Source organism: Lissotriton helveticus, chromosome 4_1 (genome assembly GCF_964261635.1).
Source record: "Lissotriton helveticus chromosome 4_1, aLisHel1.1, whole genome shotgun sequence".
Taxonomy (NCBI): domain Eukaryota; kingdom Metazoa; phylum Chordata; class Amphibia; order Caudata; family Salamandridae; genus Lissotriton; species Lissotriton helveticus.
In genome coordinates, this window is record NC_136063.1 from 66,011,088 (window position 1) to 66,027,889 (window position 16,802).

The 16,802-nt window shown below is 44.3% G+C and overlaps 1 protein-coding gene across 1 annotated transcript in view; it reads left to right on the forward strand.

Annotated features, from left to right (window-relative positions):
* Positions 1–1,294: 1,294 nt before the first annotated feature.
* The window catches only part of LOC144826951 (speriolin-like protein), a 120,769-nt gene continuing 105,261 nt past the window's right edge, over positions 1,295–16,802 (forward strand). Inside the window, exons 1-2 of the mRNA XM_078685412.1 lie at positions 1,295–1,547; positions 7,504–7,646. Coding sequence (XP_078541538.1) covers positions 1,340–1,547; positions 7,504–7,646 — 351 coding nt within the window. The 5' untranslated portion in view covers positions 1,295–1,339. The remainder of the gene's footprint in view (positions 1,548–7,503; positions 7,647–16,802) is intronic.

The following is a 16,802-nucleotide window of genomic DNA, read 5'->3' on the forward strand; positions in this document are numbered from 1 at the left end:
AAGTTAGGGTATCTTTGGAAATGTAATCAATAGTAACAAATACTGCAAAAAGGTCAGGCAATACAAGGTCAGATCTACCCCTAAGAAAACTCTCTTCCACAGAACTAGTGTCCTAGTACATGAAATCTTTGTACACATTCACGGCATCTTTAGATTCCACAGTTCATAACCCCTCTTACACTCCTTTGATTTCAGGAACTCTTATAAATCCGGGGAAAAAATTGCAGACAACAAACTCTTGTTAGGCACACTTAGGTATGTGTTCTACAGGTAAACGCCCCTTTCAGAATGCCCACAGAAGGGTGCCCAGTTCTGTAACGCATTATCCACTGGACCAAATTCTGGTCACTGGACCAGTTCAGGCCACAAAACCCTCCTTCGTAGGAAGCAGGGCCCCTCGCCCAGCAGGGGGGATGCTTCATCATCAGCCATGCCCCTCGCTGGCCTGGTGCTGCCATGCCCGACGGGCCACTAGAGGGGGCTCTTTCCCCCCCGCCCAATATTTCACAGTCCATCAAACCTTCCTTAACATCCACTGTACCCTTGATTACAAGTTCATAACCACGCCTTATGCATCGAAGTATCTATAGTGCCACATTTCATGACCACCTCTCACACAGTATGAACACTGTTTCTCTTCAGAGTTATACACAACCAGAATCTCTGGTTTTCGACAATTCATGAATCCTTCCTGTACATCCAGGGTACATTGGATTCTCACGGGTTAGAAACACTCCAGGCCCTTCTAGTGTTTTTCATTCTTCATGGGTTCTTCTAGCACATTCAGGGCATCCTTGTTTTGAACATTTCAGAAACCCGCCTTCCACCTCAGGGCATGTTTCATTTCTGCTGCTCATACACCCTTCGTTTTTTTTAAATAATCATTTTTTATTGATACACTCTTCTTACAGATCGAGGGCAGCTGATCCCACCGTTCACAGCATCTTCCCGGACATGTAAACATTCACAGAGCACACACGGGTTTCTAACTTTCAATTTTAAAGTCCTCTTTTGATTCAAATAGACCTTAATAGCAAACAAAATAAAGTGTGTGCAGGCAGCCCTGGGAAATAATGCAGGTTCTATTTGGATCGAAACCCCCCTTTGAAATGGACGCCCCGTCAGTGGCTTCCAAAGCCCTCTCTCCCCCCTTCCCTGCAGGCTGCAGCTGCCTCAGCCCCTCTGGCCCAGCTGCTGTTTCATCATGTGCCTTATAACAAGGGGTGAGTCACAGTGCAGGGTGGGGGCACCAGGCCCATACCCAAAGTGGTCCTCCTTACAGTCAGACCGAGGCGCAATTATCTCCCAGGCGATGTGCTCCCTTTCGTAAAGTTGCAGGATGGACGGGAACAACAAGGATGAGCTGGAAATCGTCAGGGAGGAGAACATACGGCTGCTGCAGGAGAACTGCGAGCTGCGGAAGCTCGTGGGGCTGATGCAGGAGAACGCCGAGCTGAGGGCCATGCTGAGCGAGGACCGGCGCGACGTCCCCGCCAGCTGCCCCAAGAAGGACGCCTGTCCGCAGAAAGCCAAGGACGAATGTGCAGGTAGGAGCTCTGTGGGTCTGCAGGCCAGAGATGAACAGAACCCTAGCAGCAAGACCTTCTGTCTACACACAGGGCCCGATTCACAGAATGAATTTAAGACTCAATCCTAAACTTACTACTATTTTGGCATTCACAGAATGAACTTACTACTTTTGGTATTCACAGAAGTTAGGATTTTGTCTTAAGACAAACTTAAGACAGACTTAAGACAGAATCCTAACTTCTGTGAATACCAAAAGTAGTAAGTTCATTCTGTGAATACCAAAATAGTAGTAAGTTTAGGATTAAGTCTTAAGTTCATTCTGTGAATCGGGCCCCCTATCTCTTGGACACTGGGCAACACACCAGACTGGGGGGAGGTCAGGGGGGGCACAATAAGGATGGGCCTCTTCTTTAGATGTAATGAGTTGATGTTCTTTTAGACCGGCTTGCCCTCCCTGCTGTATAACATTCTGGGAATCCCAATCATGTTTGTAAATAAAGTACAGGCAGCAGGGACCTCGACCTGCAGTGAAGCTGGGTAGGGAAAGGTGGGTTCAGAAGTAAAAGGCAACATGATGTTATTCTGGGTACTCCAAGAATCCCCTGGTCACCTGGTTTCGTGCTAAATGAACGTGGCTCATTCCCTCCCAGGTGTAAGACTTAGGAACAAGAATCTTCATCTGACTACTGTCAATCTCCGTAGATTCATTATTTCTAACCCTCAGGAGTATAATAATTCAGACCCTTCTCCAAAAAAAGAAGGCGCAATACGTGGTTGTCGGAGAAGCCATGATATGCCATTTTGCAGGATGTTGGCTTCGCTGGACATCCCCTCAACGCCCTCTTACATTAAAGTAATTGCGGCTCACTGAAGGGACCGCTGACGTCAAATACTCACAAGGAAGTGGGAAATGAAAGGAAACAGCATTCCTAATGCACATAGATGCAGATGGTGACCAATGTTTAAACCACCTGCTCCATTCTGAAGCAAAATAGTTTGGTAGTCCATGGCTTCTAAAGGCAACTACTAGGATTCAAATTGTACCAAATCTGCTCTTTTACCCAACTCAACAGGCACGGAAAGAACACAAGAGAACCCCGCCAGACAAACCCTATCCCGTAATTCACAAAAAACTCCTACATCGAGGAGCAACAACACTAGCTGATACTGTGCTGGAAGGAAAGGGGTGGTGAGAAGTGCTAACCACATAAAGAGAAGTTTGTTTCAAAGGTTCTCATGGCGGTGCAATGAAACAAGACCACAATGGCCAATCTGCCTATGGGCTGGCCTCTGGATCCTGCATGAGTAGGGAAGGGCTCGAGCCTCTGTGGGCTGGCCTCCTTACTGCCACACATTCCCTTACACAGTACCTTGAATGCTCATGGTCTACTTCTGGGAAGTAATGAGTTGTTTTATGTCACTCTCAGTACTATATTGGGTTATTTCAAGACACTAAAAAGGTGGCTTAGGGGCAAGGGAACCTTTCTAAATGAAAGCATGTTGCCCATTATCGCCTCTGTTCCAATGAGAAGGTTGACGTGTACATAGGGCTCCCTCAACGAGGAGGAGTGCAGTGAAGAGGAAGGCCACTGGCAGGCCCCAAGTAGCTTCAGCTGCCAGTGCTGCCTGGGTTTCATCACTGGCCCTGTAACAAGCAGTTACCTCACAGTGCAGGGGGAGTGCAGAGATACATATCTGCCCCCAGAGCAGCTTTCCTTACAAGTACAGGGGGTAGCCTAGGCAGGCCTGTCCTTTATCGTGACTCCATGGGTATGGATAAGCAGCTCAGTCGTGACGTGGATGGGATCAAAGCAGAGAATGAGCGCCTGACCAAGGAGAATGAGGAACTGCGAAACCTAGTGGGGCTGACAAAGGAAAATGCGGGGTTGAAAATGAAACTGAACGCGGCCAGCAGGTCAGAGTGTGGCAGGCCCAAAGATGTAGCGCCCAAATGTAACCCAGGTAGGATGGTCTTACTTAACTCTCTCAGGGCTACTGGTGTGAGTGAGGGACTCCGAGTGTGCAAGCCCCTTTACCCTTTCTAATGGAGTGTATGTCACATACTGATGCAGATCATTGTAAGTTCATAGGTACGCGAGGCGGCGACTAAATCCCAAGGATGTTGATGGCATTGTGGGAAGCCTGAAAATAGTGTAAAAATAGTCCTTTTACATAATTATTCTTTACTTCCCTTGATTGTTGAGATGTGTTATACAGATCAGTAGCCATCGGTATATAGGAATTACAGAACTCAGTTCATAGTGCATGGAAGTGAATGTGAGCCAAGATGGGTATTTACACCCTACACCGAGGTGGAGAAGGCTAACACCTCCTTCCTGGACCAACTCAATGCCCACAAAGCCTGAGTGCAGGGCACCGAGGGTGGCAAACGAGCCCATGGTACAAGTGGAAGCGATGGACGCTCCGCTAACTACCTGCCTCTATTCTTTGTCACAGCCTCTTACTCTTCAGTCAGTGGCCAATGTTCTACTTTGAAGTCCATCTCTTGATTTTTTTTTAAACAAATCCTCTTCCTCCAGCAACTTCATCTTTCCCTGGCTCTTCTCTGCAATGGGTAAACAATTGGAAGAGGGTGTTCCCTTTTTTGGCCCTTTTGATCGTATGTGGGCTTGATAAATCTGCTCTACAGTACTCTCATCAGTGGCAAGTTTTCGTCTTTACTGACGTCCTTGTCACTAATATGTAACAGTTCCATCCTGCAAAGGTGCAGGGTCGCGAAGCTTCTAACTGTACTCACAGCAAGCCAGTCAACGATTCATATATTTTATCACAATGAAGTCATCACTTGTGACAAACAAGCCCATCGGGCATTGAAGGCAATGGTTTGAATGGTGGCCAACCTACAACAACTAAGCCGAGATACAAGCCCAACCTATGATGCTGCTTATACCAACCCTAGTGAATTCCAAAGAAGCTCAGAATTCACTGTGGAACAACTGAAATAGCCGTAAATGTGTTAGGGCTGAACAAGCCTAACAACATGACACCAGACTGTACTTTCTTCATCAAGTACATGTGTATTCCTAGTTGGGTTTCAATGGCTAATTGAGGAAGCGAATTTCTGTATAAACATGCCTGCGTAGCCTCAAAAAACAAAAAAAGGAGTTTGGGCAGCCAATCTGAAATCACGTACTACAGCAGATAACTAGACACTGAAGCCCTTCAGCCTTGCCTTGTAGGCATGATTGTGATTCATGATGAGGTTTGCAACAAGTGATGAGGTCATAGTGCCAGGAGTGCATATATACCCGACCAGACCGGCTCGCCTTACTCACAAGGCCAGTAGGACGGGGACTACCAAGGCTATTTTGCTCTATTTGGAAACTTTCCAGAATGGATCTGCTAAACAGCCATGATATGGAAGGGCTTCAATGCCAGAACAAGAGGCTGATGAAAGAGAATACTGAACTGCGCAAACTGGTGAGCCTGCAGCAAGAGAACGTGGAACTGAGATCCGTACTGAGCCGGGCAAGCCGCTGCAATGAGAATTCCCCGAGCCCAAAACGTACATGCTCACCAAAACGTTCATGCTCGCCAAAACATTCAAGCTCGTCGCCAGCCAAAGGATGCTCAGGTAGGCCTGGCGGCTTCTAACAGCGCTACTACATGGAGTGAAAAGGAGCCGTCAAGCCTCCATGTCCCAATGCGCACGGCTCCAATCGTCTTTCCTTAACCTATGTGGAAAAGGGATGAGGCAGGGAAGAGGCACAATAGCACAGCATAATATCTGAATGGAAGCATGTTTGGAATTTTAAGTGCCTCCACCTATCTTTGATTCTCCACAAACTTATAAGACTGAAGAAGGTGTATTGACTGCTTCAATAAAGAAATCTGATTGGCTTCCATTTATGCAGAGCGTTTATTTGCTAGTTTTTTATTCTGGTTTCATTCTGTAGGATGAGACCTCGCACTGGGCATTGGTTATTGTACTTTAGGGAAGTGGGGGTTGGGGGGGGGGGGGTAGAGGGAGGGAGAGGAGTAAATGGCAGTCCGATCCAGGATTTAGAATCATTTGTCTGAGCCACCATTGTGACTTTGACTTAGGGGATGCGATTCCCTCACAGCAGAAGATTGGTGGTATGGTATGCTGAGGCATGTCACTTGTATCCAACATATAACCTTCATTCTCTGCCATCGATGCTATTGTCCAGCCCAGTGTTTTCGGAGCCAGCCCTCTACCTTCCTGCCACTGGACGCTATGAGCTTGGAACTGGCTACCAGAAATCAATGGTCAGCAAGTTCATGAACGAGATGTTACTTTTCTACCGCCACCTTTAAATATTTATGGCTACTGACTCACCACCTCCATCTTAAATCCTTTATAACGTATCTTAAAAGTTCTGTCACAACTCCTTGCGTTCGGAAGATAAAGTGCCCTATAAAAATAAAGTCCCTGAAAAGACCATGATTTAAAAGAATGGATTTCAAACGATGACTTCCTAACTTACTTGGCCACCCCAGTGTGCACAAATATTAGAGCCCTTTGGCATCCCACTCCTCACTTATGCTTTATGACTAAAACAGAACACCTAAACATATCAAATAGCACGAGAAAATAATTGAGGTATTATGCAAAATAGTTTACGTTTCCAAACCATGGCCGCCAGGTGTGTTAGAACGTGGGAGATGCTGGGGTGCGATTAAGAGAAGGCCCTTCCAGTAGCCCAAGTGCTAACTGTGAAACATTTCCATCTCTTGCAGAATCAAGTTGCCAGGAAGAAGTGAAGGAATCGTCAAAGCATTGTGGTACGTTGCCTTCTCTCTGGGTGTAGGGATATACCAGCCCAAGGTGCCCCCAGCTGTCTCTGTAGGCTAGTCACTAAAGGAGAGGGCACTGGGGGGGGCGGGTGGCACATCCCCCATAATGGCTGCCTTTAAACAGCACGAGTCTTTAAGGAGAGCTACGTGCCGTAGGTGCACTGTGACATCAGCAGCGTGAACTGCGTGCCTTGGGTGCACTGTGACACCAGCAGCGTGAACTGCGTGCCTTGGATGCACGGTGACATCAGTTGCGTGAGCTACGTGCCTTGGATGCGCCGTGACATCAGCAGCGTGACCTGCCCTGCGTGGCTTGGATGCACTGTGACACCAGCAGCGTGAACTGCGTGCCTTGGATGCACTGTGACATAAGCAGCGTGAGCTGCGTGCCTTGGATGCGCAGTGACAGCAGCTTGTTACCATGACGACAGCGTTTAGGCCAGCACCTGAGGCTCAGATACGGCCTAGTGAAGGCGCCATGTTGCTCTCTCAGTATCTCCCATCTCACTAGCCCTGGTTTTCAGGCAGTAGCCGGTGTGACGTGTGGGAGGACCCTGACCAACAACAAATGCTGTGGCAGGCGTCTGAGCCGCCCTATCACTTGAGCCCCGCCTATAATCCGGTCCAATGGAATTATGTGGCATGGAAGGGCCAAATTATGCGGCAGGGTTGAGTAAACTATGCGGCAAGAAAAGGCAAATAATGTGGCATAATGCGGCACATTTTATAATAGTATTACTTCATTGTTTCATCATTTTAAAACATAGTACACTGTGGGCATTGGTTGCTCCTCATATCAGTTTAACATCCAAATATAACAATAAGCAACAGAAAGGTGACCAGTCCAGGTTTGCAAAGGGCCTTCCACTGCGCAGCAACATGTGTTGTCGCATTTTTACTAACTTCTGAACCCTTTGAGCTAAAAAAAAAATCTTTTTTGTTAAAATCTGCAGATTATGAGACCGATGCAGCAAATCTATAATTATGCGAAAATCTCAGCGGCCCTACAATCACATAATTCCAGTGGGGCCCTGCCTTTAATGTTTGTCTTCTGCGGGGAGGGGGTCACAGGGTCCTTCATGTCCAAAGAACCTGCAAGCAGCCCAAAGACTAGAATAAAGCACTCATTCTTTTAGGGGTCCTGGCTGCTGCTCAGGGGTGTCATGTAATCCCTTCTTTTTCCTCTATTTCCAGAACCCCAGCAAGTACATAAAATGGGGAGAATTGTAGGAGAGATTGCCTTTCAGTTAGACCGCAGAATTCTAGCCTACATATTTCAAGATCGTATCAGACTTTATGGTATAACCGTGTCCAACATTCCACAGAAAATCAAGGAGGTAAGGGGGCGACCCAAAAGCTCAGAGACGCTGTCTCAGCTGTTAACATATTTCTTACAGTGAATTTTTAGCTTATTGCAAGACTATGCTATTCTTTGATAAGAGCTATTTATGTGCAATGAAAATCACTCTGACCTACACATCAGACAAGATTACATTAGTGTCAACTCTTTGCAAAATGACCACGGGTGATCACCTCAGTGCATCAGGGAGGGTTGCCAGAAGCAATTTAAAAAACATGGGTCAATTTGGAATGCCTTCACAAGGGCATTGCAAAATAGTCAAAGCTGCAACGTCACTGACACCAAGGTAATACGATTAGTAATACGTCTCCCCAATGCCAAATGATTTATCACTCAAATACCAGCTTTAAATATTTTTGGGAAATGTAACCATTTTGTCTCCATACATCAGCTTAGAGTTTTAAAAATACACACATTCTCGTCTCGAATACATACTTCTTATACATTCATTAATTCAGCCAATGGAAACCATCTAATTGAGTAGTTTGGACTGCACAAAGAGGAGCTACTTACAGGTAGTTGGAGAGCTAACAGTGGATCACGAGCTACTCGCTGGAGAAGCTTGTTCTATAGTTTGCACTCACTGCGCTGACAGCACAGAGAACCCCAATGCCAGTTTCAATAAGATATGCAGCTGATCATGGCCATTCCACGCAGTCCCCACTTGCCCAGGAAGACTATAGCTTACTTACACAGCCCAAGAGCACAATGTTTGGATGCTATACCTGTACTTAGTGGTGACAGGGAGGCCGCAAAGTCATCCGCTGGGGTACTGCAGGAAGGGAAGAGCTTGGTTGTTTAGTAGCCATTGAATGCGACATCTCAGCCTATGATGAATTAACCAAAACACAGGGCTTTGAGCTTCCTTGAGCATTTAGGTAAGGTGTTATTAAAAAAAAAAATGCTATGTCCACAGCAGAAATTACAGCACTTCACTATTTATTCAAAATAGGGTCTCTCAAATCAAACATTAATATTAACATTTTTCTACCGCACGGATGAGACGACACAACTCATATGACACAAGTACAACCCACATCTGGGCACAGTTCTACACTTTGCCTTAAGCAATGTACCACAATGCCACACATGTGTCACTGGGCTCTTGCAGAGCACTGATCCATGCAGCATGAAGATCTAATCCCACAAGAGTGATCATTTAGACAGGTGCCTCAACAAATCCTTCAGGACTGATCATTCCTACAGCAGATTCACTTTCCGTCCATGACAGACCATTCCTACAGCAGGACTGATCTTTCCTACAACACTTTAACTAACAGACTAACCATTTAGAGCTGGTCATTCCTACAGCAGCTCCACTAATACTTCGGGACCGATCATTCCTGCACCTTCACTAATCCTTCATCAATGATCATCCCTACTGTGTCTTCACTAATCCTTCATCACAAATGACAATTCGTACTGTGTCTTCACTAATCCATTGGGACCGGTCATTCCTACAGCAGCTTCAATATCCCTCAAGGACAGATCATTCCTACAGCAGGACTGATCATTCTTACACCATCTTCACTAATACTTCAAGACTGATCATTTCTATAGCATCTTCACTAAACCTTCAGAAATGATCATTCCTACAGCATTTCCTCTAAACCATCCAGAACCCATAATTCCTCCTACAGGTTCAGAAGTATCCAGGTTGATCATACTGCAGTTTCAGTAAGTCAATTTCTACAGAAACTTAACTACAGCTCCCCTGCGTTGACCATTCATACAGCAGCTACACTGATTAGACCGATCACTCTTACAGCAACTCCTCTAACTCTTCAAAACCAATCATATCTCCCACAGCTCCACTAATGCTTCTGGCTTGATCATTTCCACAGCGTCTATGCTAATCCTTCAAGAATGATCATTCCAACAGCGTCTTCACTAATTCTTCATGAATGATCATTCCTACTGTGTCTCCACTTATGCATTCGGACCAATTATTCATACAGCAGCTTCACTATCCCTCCAGGATGGACCATTCCTACAGCAGGACTGGTAATTCGCACAGCACCCTGACTATTCCTTCATGGCGAGGTGATACTTTCTACAGCAGCTCTACAAATACTTCTGGATCGATAATTCCTACAGCGTCTTCCCTACTGTGCCATGGTAGATCATTCACATAGCGTCTTTGCTACTTCTTTTTGGGCCAACCACTCCTACAGCAGCTTCACTGACTGCCGAAGGCTAGATCATTCCTACAGCATCTTTACTGTAGGACCAACTACTAACCCTCCAGGACGAATCATGCCAAACGCAGCTCCTCTAACCCTCCAGGACTGATCCTACACCTTCTTCAAAAATCCTTCAGGACTGATCATTCCTACACCATCTTCACTAATCATTCAGGACCTATCGTTCCTACAGCAGCTCAAATAACCCTCCAGTGAGCATAATTTACACGGCACCTTCACAGATCCTTCAGGACCGATCATCACTGCAAAAGGATTGAGCTTTCATAGAACCAGGCCACTAACAGAACAGACAATTCCTACAGCAGCTTCAGTAATCATCTAGAAACGATCATTCCTAGAGCAGCGTCACTAACCCTTCAGAACTGATAATTCCTACACCATCTTTACTAACCCGCCAGGATTGATCGTTTCGATAGCAGCTTCACTACCCCTCCAACGCGGATTATTCCTACAGCAGCTTCACTAATCTTCTAGAACCAATCATTCCTCCAGCGTCTTTACTAGTCTTTTGGGATTGATCATTCATATACCAGTTTCATTAACCCTTCCGTATGGATCTTTTCTACAATAGCTCCACTAAAACATCCAGTCTGTGATCATTCATACACATTTCCAGTTATAGGACTGATCATTCATTCTGCAGCTTCACTAATCTCTTCAAACCGATCATTCCTACAGCAGCTTCACTAATCTCTTCAGAGTCACTAGTTCCACCTCCACTAACTCCCCCAGGGCTGATCATTCATTCTCCAGCTTTACTAACCTTCCAAGACTGATTGTTTCTAAGCCGCTCCACCAATGGGACCAATCACTACTGCCACAGCTTCATTTACCGTATATGGCTTATCATTCCTAATACTTCAGGGCTGGATCATTTAAACAGCATCTTCACTAATTCATCAGGGGAGGATAATTCTTACAGCGTCTTCACTAATACTTCAAGGCTTAGCGTAAATCAGCTTTACTAGCCCATCTGGGCCGATAGTGCCTACAGCAGTTCTTCTACCCCTCCAGGACCGGTCATTCCTACTGCAGGTTCACTAGTAACCAGGTTGATCATACATGCAGCAGTTTCAGTAACTGCATTTCTACAGCAACTTAATTACTACTCCCCCTTCCCGATCACTCATGCAGAAGCTAGACTGACTGGATCAATCATTTCTCCAGCCCCTTCACTAACTCTTCAAAATCAATCATTCCTTCAGCAGCTTCACTAACCCTTCAGGAAACATCATTCCTACAGGAGCTCCACTAACCCTCTGAGGTTGATCATTCCTACCGCAGGTCCCCTAACAGGATCTTTCAATCCTACAGCAGCTTCATTAATCCTTCAGAGCAGGATCCTTCCTACAGCGTCTTCACTAATCCTTCATGGGTAGATCATTCCTCATTGTCTGCACTAAACTTTCAGGAACAATCATTCCTACAGCAGTTTCACTAATCCGTTAAGACTAATTATTCCTACAACAGCTCCACTAACCTTCCAGGACCATTCATTCATGCAGAAGTACTGATCATTCGTACAGTAGCTCCATTAAAGGGAAGGAACATTCCTACATCAGCTTTACTAATCATCCAGAAACAACCATTCATACAGAATCTTTACCAACCCCTCCCAAGAACAGCAGTTCCTACAGCAGCTTAAGCAACCCTGATGTGTTTTATTGATTTGTATAGCGCACACTAACCACCCGAGACGGTATCCAGCCGTGGATCATTCCTACAGCGTCTTCACTAATCCTTTGGGAACAATCATTGCCTCAACAGCTTCACGAGGCCTTCACGACTGATCAGTTCACTAGCTCTCCAGGGCTGATCATTACTATAGCATTTCCAGTAGAAGAAATGAACATTCATTCTGCAGCTTCACTAATCTCTTCGGGACTGATCCTTCCTACAGCAGCTTCACTAATCTCTTCAGGACCGATTATTCCCTCAGCAGGTCCATTATTTCCCCAGGGTTGCTCATTTGTACTGCAGTTCCACTAACCTTTCAAGACTGATCATTCCTAAAGCAGCTCCACTAACACTCCAGTGGCAATCAAACACACAGCAGTTCCACTAACAGGATGTCCATTACTAAAGCAGCCTCACTTACCTTCCAAGACGATCATACCTAGAATATATTCACTAATACTTCAGAGCTGGATAATTCCTACAACGTCTTGATTAATTCTTCAGGGCTAGTTCGTTCTTACAGCACCTTCACTAATACTTCAAGACTAATCATTCCTACAGCATTTCCACTAGTCCTTCAGGACCGATCATTCCTACACCTGGTCCACAAAAAAGACTGATAAGTTCTACAGCAGCTTCGCTAACCCTTCAGGACTCATCATTGCTGTGGTAGCGCCAGTAACCTTCCAGGGTCAATCATTTTCACAGCAGCACCACGAATGCAACAAATCATTCCTACAGCTGCTCCACTAACAGTGTCCATCATTGGCACTACAGCTTCACCAGCCCTCCAGAAAGGGTAAACAGGCTGTTCTCTTTCTCCTCCTCTTTATTTTGTGCATGAAGTGAGTGCCTGACTTACTACTAGTAGTTTGCTCGAATGCAGATTTTCTGTCTATTTACCTACCTACCTACCTATCTATCTATCTATCTATCTATCTATCTGTCTATCTATCTATCTATCTATCTATCTATCTATCTATCTATCTATCTATCTATCTATCTATCTATCTATCTATCTATCTATCTATCTATCTATCTATCTATCTATCTATCTATCTACCTATCTACCTATCTATCTATCTATCACAATTCCACAATAACACCTTCCTATACCTCAAATCTCTGACTCATATCAAACCTCTTTCTACTTCTCTTTTCAATGTACTACCCTATTTCTTACCCTATACCTCTATCAATATATCCTGTACTTCTGCTCTCTCATTCACCCCATACCGCTACCATATTCTCCAACATAACCCTTTCTAGATTCTTCCTACTCTACCCCTCCTTGCATCATCTCATACCTCTTTTACTACTCAGATCCCCAAAAATAAGTATTTCTAAACCCTTCCCTCAGAGTCTTCCCCCTCCACATCCCTTTTGCTCATCCCAAGCCTCCTCCTACTGCTCCTAAACAAACACACAAAAATGCCTTAAATCCTTCCCTCTTCTATCCCTCCACTATCCTCATCAATCCAAATAACAGACTAACATGTCCACCTCTCAAATTAATTTCATATTTCACTATTATAATTCACCACTAATCCTTTATGGGTTCCGGAGAAGTGTGCCACTCGCCAAAAAAGTGCTTCAACACCAGATCAGGGGTAGCAAGCACTATATAAATGCAAAACGTTTCCCCTCTTCTATCCCTCCGCTATCCTTCTCAATCCAAATAACCGAGTAACATATCCACCACTCAAATCACTTTCATATTTCACTATACTAATTCACTCTTAATCCTTTATGGGTTCCGGAGTAGCATGCTACTCGCCGAAAAAGCGGTTTGACGCCTCAACTGGGGTAGTAAGCACTATATAAATGCATTTTCAATACCATATCAGGTTACTACTACGATTTCACCTTTCTAATCTATGCACCATGTCAGTGCACAATTTAATGACAGTGATACCCTCCAATACATCGCCTTCCCTACAACTCACCATTCACAATGCTTCCGAACAATATTTTGCACTGGGGCATATTTTCTCTCATACAAACTTACTGTTTTAATTGAATAATACATGTGACTGTAAACAGTATTATGAGCACAGCCCAAAACAAACAGATTGAGGCTACAAGAGTGTCACAGAACGTTTAATTTGACCGTGATAAAATAGTTATAATATACAAATATAAATGTTCAATGCATATTAAAAAAGGAGTTTGTGCATACGTACTACATATTTATTTTTTACCAATAATGTTTAGGGTTGTGTATTTGTTTGAGCTAAATACAGCTGAAAGTTACCACTCATGTAAGAGTACAATTGCAGCCTTATTTATAACTTGCATTAAAATTCATACAAGATGACTGCAGCAAACCACAAGATGAAAATTGCTGTTTCACATTTAACAATACAGATTCCAAATCTATCTGGCATATCTGCAAGCAGAACTGTTTCACCAGAAGGAACAACAGACTTACGTTTTTAAAAGGATTAGAGAGAAGTGTGATAGTTTAGCCTTGCATTACATCAAATGAAATACTCCTACCATGAGTTCGGAGGATTTTGTTATTCACCTCTCTGGTATGTGTACTTATAAAGCAACTCTGCTTCTGGTGTTGCTCCTCTGTAGGGATGCAGCTCCTCGGTGACCTTTTAATATTTGTTTTTGTATGTAGGGGGTTCTTGTGAGTAACACTCGTAGCTTGTGCTGTGTTAACCTGATAATGTCCATGTCTGCAGTGAGTGTCTTGTCAAAGTCTGCTACAAACAACTTGAATAGTGGGGCTAGTGAACACCTGTAGGGCACTCTTTTCCATAAGGCATGCTCTTGGGGTCAATTGAGGCCTTAATATGTTTGATGCATTCGCACATGAGAGCTATATGGGAACACTGAACTGTCCACAAATCAAACAATCAATGTAGTTCCTTTGGACAACAAGCTGATTACTGAGCACAAAAGGGACCCTTCTCGAGTGCAATCACAATGCTACTATCGCAATGCATTACAATCTTGTGCAGGGTTGTATGTGATTTTGTAGAAAAACTATTTAATGGAATACCATTCCTGAGAAACCATTTCACCTAAACTGTTTAATGAAAATTGACAAGATGAATGGGATTTAGCATTTCATAGAATGTCTTTTTTTCAAAATTGACTTTTTTTCAATATTATTTTGTAAGGTGTATATGTAATGGTTGTAGGTCTTACTTTCATATACATTTTGTTGGAGGAATTTATTTCAGTGCTTTAACTTCAGTGGACATTATTTCGGATGTATATCTTTTATATTGTCGAACAATTACTGCAGGTACTTTTAATTCACTGACCACCCCTAAACACCATCCACCCCATATCCCGTCACAACCCTTAAACACCATCTATCTCTGCCCCCTAAAAACCACATCACCATGACTAAACTTCCCCCATATCTGACCCCTAATATCCACCCACAAACCGAACCGTGAAACCCTTTCTACCCCTAAACTCTACCCATCCCTGAACACTAAAAGACATTACTATCCCATAAACGCCATCAAACCTTAATGTAATTTAGAATTTTCCTTAAAATTTGCTTTCTTTTAAAATGCTCCCTTTATTCTTTGATTTATTTGTATTCCCTCATAATTGTCTTTCCTCTAAGTTGGATTTCCATGATTTGGTTTCCTTTAATGTGGTTTCTCGGTTTTTGTTTTTCCAATAATTCACATACATGAGTCATGCAGATCCTTCTGTCTCCCTAACTGATCTGCAGTGATTAACACCTGCAAGCTTTCATTCATCATGGTGACTGGGACCAATATATGAGAATTAAACACATCATATCCTCCCCATCGTGTTGGTGGGATTCCTTTCGAGGCTACATTCACAACGATATACAGATAAGACTTACACTACAGGTGTATTTTAAAATTTTAAAATTGATAACTAATAAAACAAGCATTTGCAATGCAATAGGTCTCGCATTCGAATAGTTAGTTATTAGTATTGTAAATAGCAATTTGTTTATTTTTGTGGTAGTTTTGAAAATATCTAACTTAATAGTTTATTTATGTAAAATGCGAATATTTTTAACTTTTGGAAATGTGACACCTATAGCATTAGTAATGCAATATGTCTTGCATTAATGTAACGTGCATCTATTGATATAACAATGGTAGCGTCACTAGAGGGGTGGTTTCATTAGTGCCACGCCCACTATCACCACCACAGCAGGCAGCTCATCATGAGAGTAAAATTGCGTCAAGTCAGCCTGCCTACTCGACCTGACTCGTAGTGATTAATATTCTTAACACGAGGCAGGTTTAAAATGAGTAAATAAAAAGGCTGTGAATGCTCTTGCAGCCCGTGTGAATGTGCCCCTCGCCTCCCGTCCCACGCTTCCCTTGCCTCCCGCTGTCCCAAGTGAGCCCTTGTCAGTCTGTTCGCCACAGGTAAGTTTAGTACTATGAGGACGAGCATGAAGAAGTTAGGTGCGATGTCTGGGGAAGGCGGGCCCACGGGAGGCTGCAGGCGCAGGGAAGGAAAATAAGAAAGCGTTTGGAGGGATTGTTGTCAAAGGAGGTTAGGAGTAAAGGGTGTGCTATTCCATGAGGTGGAATGGGGGCTCAAGTATATGTGGGGTGGCAAGGATGCGAGCTAGGGGTCTTAGGCATTCATAGAATTGTTAATGGTGGTACTGCATTGTGTGCTGCGGCAGCCTTAGACACTTGTTTGTGGTGGGCGGACTGTAAGACACTGGGTTGGGCTGGATTTTGGTAGGATAGAGGCAGTTTGTGCGAGAACGCGCGCACATTTTTTTCCCATTACTGCCACGCCCACTATCACCGCCACAGCAGGCAGCTCACTACGAGAGTAAGATTGCGTCAAGTCAGCCTGCCTACTCAACCTGACTCGTAGTAATTAGTATGCGTAACACGAGGCAGGTTAAAAATGAGTAAACAAAAAGCCGTGAATGCTGTTGCAGCCCGTGTGAATGTGCCCCTGCCTCTCGTCCCACGCCTCCCGCTGTCTCAAGTGAGCCCTTGTCAGTCTGTTCGCCACAGGTATGTTTAGTACTAATTTACTCTGGTAGTAGTACTGTACTGTCACGTCAGAACAGGGCAGTGGGCATGGTGTCTAGGAGACAACAGTAGGTGGGACGGGGGGGAGGGGTGTTGAGGACGAGCACGAGGAAGTTAGGTGCAATGTCTGAGGAAGGCGGGCCCACGGGAGGCCGCAGGCGCAGGGAAGGAAAATATGAAAGCGTTTGGAGGGATTGAGGGCAAAGGGAGCCAGGAGTAAAAGGTGTGCTCTTCCAT